Consider the following 12,682-nt stretch of genomic DNA (forward strand, 5'->3'; position numbering starts at 1 on the left):
TGGTGGTCTTTTCCTCCAACATTCACCCGACCTTTACATTGGGATCTAAATTTACTCCCTAAGTGGTGAACCATTTAGACCATTGACCTATTACCTGCCTTGGTATTATGCTTGTCAAAATCCTGTTATTTGTAAGTTCTCAAGACACCCCCCTTTTGCAACTTTTTGTGCTACAAAACTGCCCTCCTAGAGAGCTGGAATACTGTCCTCTAACCCAAGGATTTCAGGAGAGACAGTCCCAGCAGGTCAGAATTATAAGCTTGCTTTAATTTGATTTAAAATTGGAGTCAGTGGTCTTTTCTTTGTGTTATGCTTTAACAGTAGGTTGGGCTGCCTAAGGACTGAGAAAATGCCTAAGCTGTGTCAGTGTGTGAAGAAGGCAGAGTTCTTACTGATGCATGTGATTTTGAATATTTTTGTTGCAATTTGAATGAAGGGTGCACTTCCCTTTTTATGGCTTCTTTTGAGAAGAGATTTTCTTATTATGTCAGAATAAATTTTATTACAGTCTTTGTTTTCTACCAATAGAGAAAAAAATAATATGAAATTTCTTAACTCCAAAGAATATTATTTAGTCATATGCACTGTCATAAATACAGTGTTAATTCATGAACATTTCTTCAGTCAGGATAATTCTGTTACCGCTGTTGACCAGTGACGGGTCCTTGCTTCCCCAATGTTGAAGAATAACACCAAAGAAGCACGCCGAGGTAAGGTCAGAGTGGAAAATTAGAAGTTTATTAAAGGACAGCAGAAAAGACTTCTCCCAGAGGAAGAAGGGGACCCAAGAGGTGGAATCCGTGGAAGTGCGGTTGTCTCCCCTTTTTATAGTTTTGGTGATGGAATGTAAGGGGGAAGGGTTGGGACACAGGTGGGCCAAACAAGTAATCTGGGCAGGAAGGACTTCATTATCACTTCCTTGGGATGGGCTATCTCCAAATCTATTGGGGGCTATTTCCTGGGTTCCATTAACATTTCTTTGGGGTGGACTTTGGCCTAGGGCCTTTCCCGGACTTCATTAATATTCCATGAGTTGTCCTGCACTTCCCAGAATCATTATCAGCATGGCCTCCATTTTAGATTTCACTCGATGTGATATTAGACCCGATTTACCTAACTACACTGACTATCTAATTTTAAATCTGGCTTCAATTCCTGGATATTATTCCAGGATAATAGAGTAAATGTGTAAGAAGGGCTCACTTCATGCTTTGAGCATAACCCTTACTGCTCTGTGGCTTATTTTAAAATTGACATGTTTATTTGTTGGTTTGTTTCATTTTGTTTTTTCCTTTCTCTTCTTCCTCTCCCCCTAGATAACTATGGTTGGGAAACAGGATTAACCTTCCCATCCTAGGCCACTGAACCTGTACATGAGGTCACACACTGCAAGGAGTGAAGGAATCCAGGCTTCAGGACTGGCCCCAGAAGTTCTAAGAAATGGCTGTCTCTCAAGGCTACAAGTGAATTATGATCCATGTCAGGGCACAGATGGAATGTAGCTTTGGAATCACCTTTTCAAAAGCCCTCTATTTCCCCTGACAATGAGACTCACAGCCTCTAGAACAGGAGTTCCCTGTGTTTCTCTTTTGCTAGCAAAGTAATAAAACTTCTTTTTTCTTTTTTTTCAGAACTGCCTCCTCATTATTGGATTGGCATCAGGGACAAAGACCAAGTTTTCAGTAACAAAAAGAGAAGTGAGAAAATGAATGGTTGGTGTTACTGTACCAGATGGTAACTTTTCATTATGTTAAAAATCTACTGTCCTCTGGTAAAAGGAAGACTTTGATAAGATTAGTTAATTTGCTTTTTTTCTCTGATCTAATCACTTCTGTTGCTTAGATCCTTTTTGCACAACAAAGTAGAATCTGTCTCTAAAATCAGCACTCTCACAATGCACAAGGGTTCAAAATACAATTTCCTTTTGATTTGAGGGAAGAAGTCAAAAGAGAGACAAGTTCCTCTCGGACTGGATGTTTAGGATTGCCAGTCCCACTGTTGCAGGATTAAGCACTGAGTTTGGAGTATCATAGATCCAAGTCCTTTTAAAGACATATATTTATTGTGTATATGATAAATGAAGCCCTTCTAAAACACAGGCCAAAAGCAAAGGCTCATCTTACCTGGGTCAAAAGATAGTATTCAAACCTTTTATAAAGATGTGTCATTTTAGTATTAACAGGAAAATAATTTGTTAGGTAAAGCAACCACTCAGGATTATGAAACCAGAATTAGACAGGCAGTCATTGAGTTAGGTCAGATCAAGGAGACCAATTTTGAGTGAGTCCAACAGGTTGGAGACTGTACTCTGAGGGACTGAAATGTTCATTCCTTCAGAGCCCTTCCTCCACCCTTATCAAGATAACTTGCCCCTGCTCCAACCTGTTGCCAAGGTAACCTGTCCCAGGGATTGTCCCTCCCTACAGTGAGGTATAAGGTTGTTAATGTGTCCTTGGCTACCCCATCCTGCCCTTCCACCTTCAGCCCACCCATTTCCCACCTTTGGGCCATCTCACCAAGCATTCCTGGGCCTAGTCACGGATGCAGGAAGAAGAAAGATCAGGGGGAGAAGGCAGGAGAACAAAGGAAGCCTAAGACCTATAAAAAGGGCAGAACACCTCACTTCTTGGGATACCAGGATACCAGCTATGGCCCCCTTCTCCTTCCCGGGAAGGGAGAAGTCTGTTACCCCTTTTTAAATAAACCTTGCTTTAGATGCTTGCCTCGGCGTGCTTCTCTAATTTTCAAACTTCAACATGTGGGGAAACAGGACTCATCATCAATAACCAGCGGGGTACCACAGACAGGTCCAAGTTCAGGTTACATTCATGGGACACAACAACAATCTCTAACTTTGAAATGTGAGACTGTTATTGATACTGGTGATGAGAATCAGTCTGAGTCCTGTTTCCCTGATGTTGAAGATTGAACACCTAAGAAACACCAAGGCAAACACAGAAAACAAATTTTATTTAAAGGACAGAACAGAAATAGACTTCTCCGCAGACAAGTGGCCCTATAGTTGTCTGAGGAAGGGACAGGGGTGGGGGGTACCCTGCCCCTTTTATTTCAGATTTCCTTTGTTCTCCTGCCTCCTCCTTCCATTCCTGGATCCTGAGTAGTGACTAGTGACCAAAAGGGGTGCCAAAAAGGTGGAGTGATCCAAGGACAGGAACTGCAGCCCAGGGGCACAGTCAGGAAGAGAGTGGCCAGGATATATTCATTAACAACTCTTAGAATTACAGGCTGGGAGGGAAAAAATCCCCTATAGGCAGGTAGCCTTGGCAATAGATTGAAGGGCTGGAGGAGGGGAAATGCTTTGGAGGCTGGAGGTATGAGCTTTTTATTTCTTCCTGAATCAGCCCCCATTTTCTGACCCAATTGTTCATTACCTACATTGACTGTCCTTTTGCCTTGCCCCACCCCTTTATCAGGCTACTTTTGCTAACCAAGCGCCTGTGTTTGTGTAGCTTCCGGACAGAAGAAGTCTTACTTCTACCTAACCCACAATTCCTTCAAACCTGTAAAAAACCTACTTCCTGGGTTTTTTGGTGGATATTTACATCATGCCTGGGAAATGTCCTTAAATTTTTAGAAAGAATCTCTTAGGGCAATGTCACTTCTTCAGAGCTCAAAGCATAAATATATAAATGTATCATTTATCTATTGATTAAACAATAACAGATTTTAGAACTGGGTAAGCTAAACTACTCAGAGATCCCTCTAGTGCTCGGCCTCCTATACTTGTAGGAGGTAAAATGGAAAATCAGGCTCAGTGATTTGACTCCTGGAAAATTCCAGAACTAACAACATGAACCCAGAGAATTAAACCCAGATATCTGCAAGCAAATTATCTCCCGTGAGAAAATTTCCTGGATGAAACTAATACATATTTTTTTTAAAATATAGTTTGGAATTTTCCTTCATATTATATGGTCCCAGAAACCCCTACATCAGAATCCCTCAGAAACTTTATTAAACATGCACTTTCCTGGGCTGTTCCCACATTGATGGTCAGACTCCTGAAACTGCTTTCCTATTCTCGCACACTGCGGTTTCAATTTCAAGGCTTTGAACAGTGTGCTCCAGCTGAGTTAAAGCAGTGCTTAGTGTTAAGTTTCTTTTTCTTTCTCTTGACTATTTTAGGTCAGTTTCACTTTCCAGTTCTCTCTTCCTGTTTCATAACAGCTATTTACTCTGCAACAGGGAGATGCCCCAGCTGGAGCACTCCCCAAGCCTCACCTCCCAGTTTTATAGCTCCAAGGCAGACCAGGAAGATTTCAGAAGAGCAAATCAACCAGGTTCCAGCTTGTCAGAACTGTGAAGAAACAGATTGCAGTCATGAGGTCAGTGAAATAAAGAATCACTCTTGCTCTTGAATGCAAATTGTAAGCTGAGCTTCTCACTGTGCAGGGAACTTGTTGTTCATAGGTTCAACATGCCTTCACCAGTTTGGACCTTTATCAGTTTTTTGTTTGTTTTCTGTGATTTTTTTTTTTTTTTTTCTGGTGTAAATACGAAGGTTCTCTAAGTTTCTAGACCTGCTCACCAGGTGGAGCTGGTAGCTCGAATGAGACAGAAATTTTGCTAGACGGAAGGGTATTACTCTTTATGGGCTTTCCTGTCATTGTGTTGTTTGAAATGACTAAGGCAGAGCCTTTTTTCTTGTGATTTTCAAAGGAAGCATTTATTTTCAACAGGTATTGTGAAAGACGGAATCAGTATTGCAAACCCCACTCCTGTAGACCTGAAATTGATCCGTTCAAGGTGGGACATGGAAGAAACAGTTCTTACAAATGGGGAATTGTTTTTTGTTTTTTTTTCATTTCTTATGTGAAAACAAAGCCCATAGCTTAGAGGTTTTGATTGCTGTGGTAAATGCTGGTGAGTAGCAGAAAGTAATTTCACCTCAAAACCAATAATGACTTAATCTCTGGTTTCATGCTGGTCTGATCTCCAGGGATGGAAAGCAGACTAATGGCTGCCTGGTGATGGAGTAGGAAGGCACACAAAGGGTCTCTGGGGAATGATAGAAATAGTCTATTGGGAGTCTACATGGTTTACAAAGGTATAAACATTTTGTCAAAGCCCATCAAATCATACCTTTGAAATAGGTACATTTTATGGAATATAAGTGCAATCTCAGTAAACTTGTTTAAAAATGCATGTAGACCTGCTAGAGCTGTGTCATTGGTAGAGGCTCAGGGAGAACTAAAAGAGAAAGAAAACCGCTTTTCCTACCTAACAGCTATTGATAGACCCAACCTTATCTTTTCTTAAAATTGGGAGCCATCTCGCCAAAAAGCCATGAAAAGATAATTTTGGCTTTACTATAAATTATTGCAAATTCTGAACCTGCTTGGAATGCCTGCCCGTGCCTTGAACTCACCCATACCTGGCTCTCTAACCAGATAGCAGCCCTCTCTGAAACTTTAGTGATGCCTCACAAATCTTGGCCTTCCCTGGCCAGATAACGACCTTCTCTGAGGCTCTAATGACCCTCATAAATTCTGATGTTGGGGCCAGCAAAAACTGTAAACTACCATCAGTGTTATGCTCGTCAGAGTTCTGTTATCTGTAACCCCCTTTGTGTAACTTTCTGGGCTATAAAGCTGGGCTGCAGGAAAGCTGCGGCTGCTGTTTTGTTCCCGCGGTTTGGGGAGGGGGAGGCAGCCCGGCACGTCGAAATAATAAGCTTGCTTTAATTTGATTTTAATTGGAGTCAGTGGTCTTTTCTTGCATCCTGGTCTAACACTATGTTGGTAGGATTGAGAGTTGATCGCTTGGGGAGGGAGGATCCTATTGATTATTTAGATCCTATTGATTACTGGAGGAACCAGACAAGGAGGAAGGAAAGAAGAATGCTCTTCATGGTCATATCTGGGCATGGAATGTGTGCCAAGTAGCTCAAGTTACCCCTTTCTATATTTTGTGCTCTTAGTCAAGAGTGATATTAGTTATGTTGTAAGGGTCCAGCAAAATGTCGGAGGGAGAGACCACAAGAGACCGGCTCCATGCAATTGGCAGAAGGGGTTTTATTGATTCAGCATGCTGAGGCTCCAGGCTCACTCAGGAAGATAGAGCAGCCCAGAGCCCCGAGCAGAGGTCAGGCAGAGCTTAAGTACACTTTTTTGGAGAGGGCGGGGGGCTTTGCATACATCAGAACAAATCATCATGAGGCGCGGGAAAATTGAACAACAACTCTGAGACCTGGTTAGCACATTTGTTGGCAGGAACAGATTGGACAGGGGTGATTGGTTACTTCTAAGTGGGGTGCACATTCAAACTGATTGGTTTTGGGACTTGTAATGTCTACGTGCCATTTTACAGAGTTCCAGGTTATTAGACAACCAGAGGAGCCAGTGAGAATGTTTACTGGGCAGCTCGGGTATTGTCCTAACAGCTACAGGGATTACAGGTTTCCGTGGTAGCAGAGGAATTGTAACAATAATCTTTTACTTTTTAACCCAAGCCTTGCAGTTAGAGACTTCACAATGTCCAGTCCTTTACACTTTAACTCTGGCTCTGCTGCTTAGAATCAGCTTAGAAATTTTACCTTTACAATGTCTGCATGAGTAGGGTCAACCAGAAGGCCAGGGCCTGCTCAGCATCTTGATAACCAGCCTACACAAGAGGCTTTGCAAAGTACTGTGCTTTGTCGTGTCTATAGCCATTGACTTGAGGTCTGAAGGTAATGCTCTGGACTATGTTGACCTAAAGTCCACATCAAGGTTCTCTGTAGGGACAGAGGCAGATTGGGCTGCCTTTCTGTAGCAGTGCTAAAAATTGCCAAAGAGGGTGCATGCCTATATCCCAGGTACTCAGGAGGCTGAGGCAGAGGTATTGCCAGTTCAAGGCCTCATCCATTCAGCAATACCCTGTCTCAAAATTTTAAGACATAAAATTTTTAAAAAATAAAGTAAAATAGAAAGGGCTTGGGGTATAGTTTACAAGTGGAGTACTCCCTGGGTTCAAGATCAAGTAGTATCAATAAATTTTAAAAAAGAATTGCCAAAAGGGAAAAATCAGTTGGGAAAATGCCTGGCACCTGTCAGCTATGAGTATCCGCCAGATGGAGGAACCCTTATTATTACAGACAACTTACGTTCCCACCACCTAGGCCAGAGACTTGACTCTGGGGCCATCCCAATAGACCAGGTTCTACCACCAGCTACTTCCAGAGACATGAGTGTTGATGAAGTAAAAAAGGAATTTATTTATTCAGTGTGACTACTTAGTGAAGCTGGGGAGACTAGTGTCCCAAGGTGGATCTTGGGGATATTGACAAGAGTTTCAGGTTTGTATAGGGGAAGGAACAAAAGTGGGTCTTGAAGTATGCACCGTCAAGCGGTCTTGGTTAAACTGGGGTCTGCATGATCATTATTTTGGGTCTGGTTCTGCAGGGAAAGTTGTCATTGCTTGAGGGGGTATTTGTTCCCTGACAAGTGATGATGATTCCTGCTTAAGGTGACATTCTTGGTCTGTAATGGCTCCCATTTAGGGGAGAAGTCCTATCATGAGATGTTTTGCCTGCAATACATGTTGCTCCTGGAATCTCGAAAATATTTTAGTTACTCATACCTTGGTGTCTTCGATCTTGAAGGGGGACAAGAGAGATGAGGTAAATTTATGACTAGTCAACCTTCTACTACCAGTTTTTTGACAGACATTTTGTGTGTGTGTGTCTGTGTGTGTGTGTGCGTGCTGGGAATTGAACCCAGAGGAACTTAACCACTGAGCCACATCCTCAGCCTTTTTTAATATTTTATTTAGAGACAGGGTCTCACTAAGTTGGTGAGGCTGGCTTTGAACTCATGATCTTCCTGTCTCAGCCTCCGAAGCTGCTGGATTACAGGCGTGCCTCACCGTGCCCGGTGACAGACACTCCTTAAATGATTAATGTGTCTTAGAGTTAAGAAGGAATTGGATCCAAAGTTTAAAGTAGCAAAATTAAAGCAGAGATGCCAAGTTTTTCCTCTGCTTTTAGTTACCCATTGGACAACTGCAGGCACCTCCAGGTTTCCTCTTCCTTAAATGCCTATGATGCTCCCTGCATTGTATGTATGCAAATGTGAGCAGACAAATCCCCAAATGGTTGGGAGGTAGGAGGATGGGAAGGATGTTGGCTTAAGGCAAAGCTTGCTTCTTGAAAGGGCATTTCAAGGATGGGAAACAGGCAGTTGGAAATGACAGGCTCAGAGTGAGGTCTTCCTAGAGCTTTGTAGCTCACAGTGTGGTCCAAATTAACATCCTGAGGGAGGTTGTAAATTTTCAACCAGATATCTAAGCATCTTGTGGCCCAGTGAGGTTTACATATAAAATTAACTATCATAATGTTTGGCAGGTACACATCATAGTGATCATGTACATTTTCTTCACAGTGAGATTCCCAAGAATTCCTTGGAGAAAATTCTTCCACAGCTGAAATGCCATTTCACCTGGAACTTATTCAAGGAAGAAAGTGCCTCATGTTATCTACAAGACAGGGTGTGTAACCAGATTGAATTTCTAAATGCTGAGTCCAAAGCTACAATGTACAATTTGTTGGCCTACATTAAACACCTGGATGGTCAAAACAAGGCAGCTCTGGAATACCTGCAGAAAGCTGAAGAGTCGATCCACGAAAAGCATGATGAGCAAACAGAAATCAGAAGTCTGGTCACCTGGGGAAACTATGCCTGGGTCTACTATCACATGGACCAACCCGAAGACGCTTGGACCTATGTGAACAAAGTGAAAGACATCTGCGCAAAGTTTTCAAATCCTTACAGCATTGAGTGTCCTGAGCTTGACTGTGAGGAAGGATGGACGCGACTACAGTGTGGAAGAAATGAAAGAGCAAAGATGTGTTTCCAGAAGGCTCTGGAAGAGAAACCCAACAACCCCGAATCCTCCACTGGACTGGCAATTGCAATGTACCATCTGGATAAGAAACCAAAGAAGAACTTCTCTGTCAATGCTCTGAAGCAGGCCATTGACCTGAATATCAACAACCAGTATCTCAAAGTTCTGTTAGCCCTGAGCCTGCAGAAGATGAATGAAAAAGACGAAGCAGATAAATTGGTTGAGGAGGCTTTGGAGAAGGCCCCTTACCAAACAGATGTCCTTCAAAAGGCAGCCTATTATTACGAGAAAAAAGGTAACCTAGACAAAGCTATTGATCTGTTTCTAAGGGCATTGGAATCCACTCCAAACAATAGCTATCTCTATTACCATATTATGTGCTGCTACAAGGAAATGGCCATACAGATGCAGAATATAGAAGAACCGAAAGCCAGTGAATATAGAGAGAAGATTGAAGAACTAAGGAAATTGGCTAAAGGCCATATAGATAAAGTTTTTGAGAATGGGTTGGGTTCTCTGGGTGCTCCCTCTGAATTCACCAAGTTCCTGGAAGCAGAAGAATGTTATCAGAAGGTGTTCGGTAAAGAGATCCCTGAGGCCGAGAGGCAACCACTTCAACCACACTCTTGCAGCCTTCAGAAGTATCAGAGTAAGTCTGAAGACACTTCCGCTGTCCAAAATGGCTTAGAGAGTTTTCACCTAAGCAAAACATCAACTGAGAAGGAAGAGATGAAACATCCTTCACAGAGCACAACCGAGAGTCCACTTCAACCAAGTCCGCCAAATCCTTGGTATCTCCGAGGGTTAAATCACAAACGGGAGGGAAATCTGCAGCAGGCAGTGGAATGCTATGAGAAGAAACTGGGACACCTTCTAAGAGATGCTCCATCAGGTATTGGCCAAGTGTTCCTGTCAGCATATGGGCTTGAAGGTGACAGTGAAGAAATGTGCCAGGATACAGGCAGCTCCACTTCCAGAGAGCATCCAGACTCCTGAACTGAGGAGAGAGGAGGAAGAGAAGCAGCATCAGAAGCTCTGGAAGATGTCTGGAAGGAGGCAGAAGTCTGGGGAGGTGGGGTGGGGCCGGGGCGGGGGGGCATGGAGGCACCTGGGGCAGCTGAGCTGGGACATCTTGCTTATTGCTTTCAAGTACATTTTGAAGAGTTGTTTTCTCCTGTCTGTCTCTCCTGACATTCCCGCCACACAGTTATCAGGTCAGCCCGTCTTTTAGCTAATCACTGATGGAAGCAGTGCTTCAGCTTATGCAATCCTGACTTGTTCTCAGTTTGTGACTCAGTTTGTCATGTAATCCCCATTCCTGTCCTTCTTGCCAAATGGTAACATGTGGTAACTGCCTACCAACAAAATCTGCAGTCTTCTTCCTTCACTCCATTCCCCATTTCCCACTCATCCTTCTGGGCCCAGAAGATGAGTTTTTGACTAACCCTAAAATAATCCTTACATCTTATTCTTAGCTTTAGCCGTGTATTTTTGTGTATTCTTGATAGTGACACTATGCTAAGTATATATTCTTGACAGTAGTGCCACAATAAATCTAAAAATTTCAACTCAGAATAGTCATCATGTGATTTGTGTGACTCTAAGAAGGTGATACTAATAATCTTCAAAGTTTCATCTAGGGATGATGGGTAATTGCTAAATCATACCATGCTCTCTTAATATTTTAACCCGTCCCTTAGAACTCACCCTCTCCCCTGTGATCAGCCCAACCTTAGCCTATTGGAGCTATAACTCTCATTCCAGCTCAAGAGGCGTAGTGGAGCCCAGTGCCCAGCTTCTGCTGTTGACCAAGGTACCACATATGCTGTGCACTCAGGAATACCTGGGCAAATGCTATCCTGACAGTGTATGAGAGGCACCAGTACTAGACTAGCCCAAGAACAAAGGCCCATCCAGGCGTGCAATGGCCCCTTTAAAACTGCCAGCATCTGACACAGTGAATTTCACTTTGTTCAGGTAAAAGTCAGGTCAGGACAACAGGGTCTCAAACTCATGGGAAATAGTCTCTTTGGCTTTTAAATTTTTCCTCTGCAGTCCTTTTTGTTTTGTTTTCTTGCCAGGGATTGAACCCAGGGGGTGCTTAACCACTGAGCTACATTCCCAGCCCTTGTTAACTCTTGTTATTTTTCTATTTTGAGACAGGGTCTCACTAAGTAGCTTAGGTCCTCATTAAGTTGCTGAGGCTGGCCTCAAACTTAGATCCTCCTACCTTAGCCTCCTAAGCTGGTGGGTTTACAGGCACGCATCACCACTTCTAGCTGTAGTCCATTTTTTTATTGACTCATGAATATAATTGTTAGTCTCAGGATTTAAAGAAGAAAATAAAAATATACAAATAAAATCAACATGTGAATGCATTTCTTCCAAATTCCTTTTCCCTTAGACTGGGAATTAATATGCATATGATATCTGAAATAAATTCTGAAATGATTCTTTCATTGGTTTGACACCTATAAATTTGTGTGTAGTTTTGTGAGTGATGGAAAGACTATGGCCATAAATGAATTTGTCTCTCTAAATTTATAATTTAGAGCCCCTACCAAACAAAGCAACTCTCTGCTATTCAAAGACAAAATATATGTACGTGGGACCATTACCAAACCCCAAGATCCAGACCTGTCTGGAATTTTGAGTTTTGCTAAATACCATGATAAGAAGATAATTAACTACACAACGGTGAATATAGTAAATAGAAATATATTGCACACTTGAAAATTGCCAAGAGAGTAGATTTTAAAGTTTTCACCACACACACACACACACAGAGAAATGATAAATACCCAAGTAACACATATGTTATATAACTTGACAGTCATTCCACAGTATAGACATACACCAAAACATAATGTTGCATGCAATAAATAAATACAATTTTTACATTTTTTTATACCAGGGATTGAACCCATGGGTACTTAACTACTAAGCCACATCCCCAGTCCTTTCTATATTTTATTTAGAAAGAGGGTCTTGCTAAGTTGCTTAGGGGCCTCACTAAATTGCTGAGGCTGGCTTTGAATTCACAATTCTCCTGTCTCAGCCTCCCCAGCTGCTAGGATTATAGGCATGCATCACTATACCCAGCTTAATAAATATAATTTTTACTTGTCAACTAAAATACTTTTAATTTCAAAAAGACGCTAATGTAAGGGAACAATAGCGTAATGAATAAATTTAGCCAGTGTACCATCATTCCCATGTCAAGTACTCTCTGCCTGTCATCACTTACACAATTCTGATAAAATGCTATGTGCACTGTGACATAACATCCAGGACCACACAGATCATCACTCTTAAGATCTTATAAGATGAGCAGAGTGGAAATATAAAGTCCACCTAGATATCTGAGACTGTGTGTGAACCACTGTGGATCTCAAAAACAGTGGTTACTAGTTGCAAAAATGTTCTCAGTAACAAATATTGGAAACTACTTGAAAATAACCATAATTTTAGAAAGTAATAGATTGTATGTACATTTGAGTATATGGAGCTTAAGGCATTTTTACCTATATTCTTTTTCTTTTTACTTATATATCTTTTTCTGTTCCAATATGTTAGGAGACGTGGAGAAATCACTTTTGTTCCCTCTTCACACACAGGCATAAGGAAATGAAAGCACATTCTATCACTTAACTATCATGGTATAGCAAAACATTCCAGAATTTGTGGCTTACAACAATAACCATTTTATTTGCTTAGATTTCTTGAGTTAAAAAAGTGGGCTGGGCTCAATTGGAGGGTTCTTCTGCCGGTTTTGTCTGGAGTTATGTGTTTGCAATCAGCCTGTGACTTGACTTGGTCTGGATGATATAATAGGATG

At 41.9% G+C, this 12,682-nt stretch overlaps 1 protein-coding gene across 1 annotated transcript; it reads left to right on the forward strand.

Annotated features, from left to right (window-relative positions):
- The first annotated feature begins 4,146 nt into the window (after positions 1-4,146).
- Ifit3 (interferon induced protein with tetratricopeptide repeats 3) lies at positions 4,147-10,419 on the forward strand. Its single transcript, XM_076834403.1, has 2 exons — positions 4,147-4,346; positions 8,382-10,419. Exons 1-2 carry the CDS (start codon positions 4,342-4,344, stop codon positions 9,838-9,840), a joined length of 1,464 nt encoding a protein of 487 aa, XP_076690518.1. The 5' UTR covers positions 4,147-4,341; the 3' UTR covers positions 9,841-10,419.
- Positions 10,420-12,682: the final 2,263 nt, after the last annotated feature.

Source organism: Callospermophilus lateralis, chromosome 15 (genome assembly GCF_048772815.1).
Source record: "Callospermophilus lateralis isolate mCalLat2 chromosome 15, mCalLat2.hap1, whole genome shotgun sequence".
Classification (NCBI taxonomy): domain Eukaryota; kingdom Metazoa; phylum Chordata; class Mammalia; order Rodentia; family Sciuridae; genus Callospermophilus; species Callospermophilus lateralis.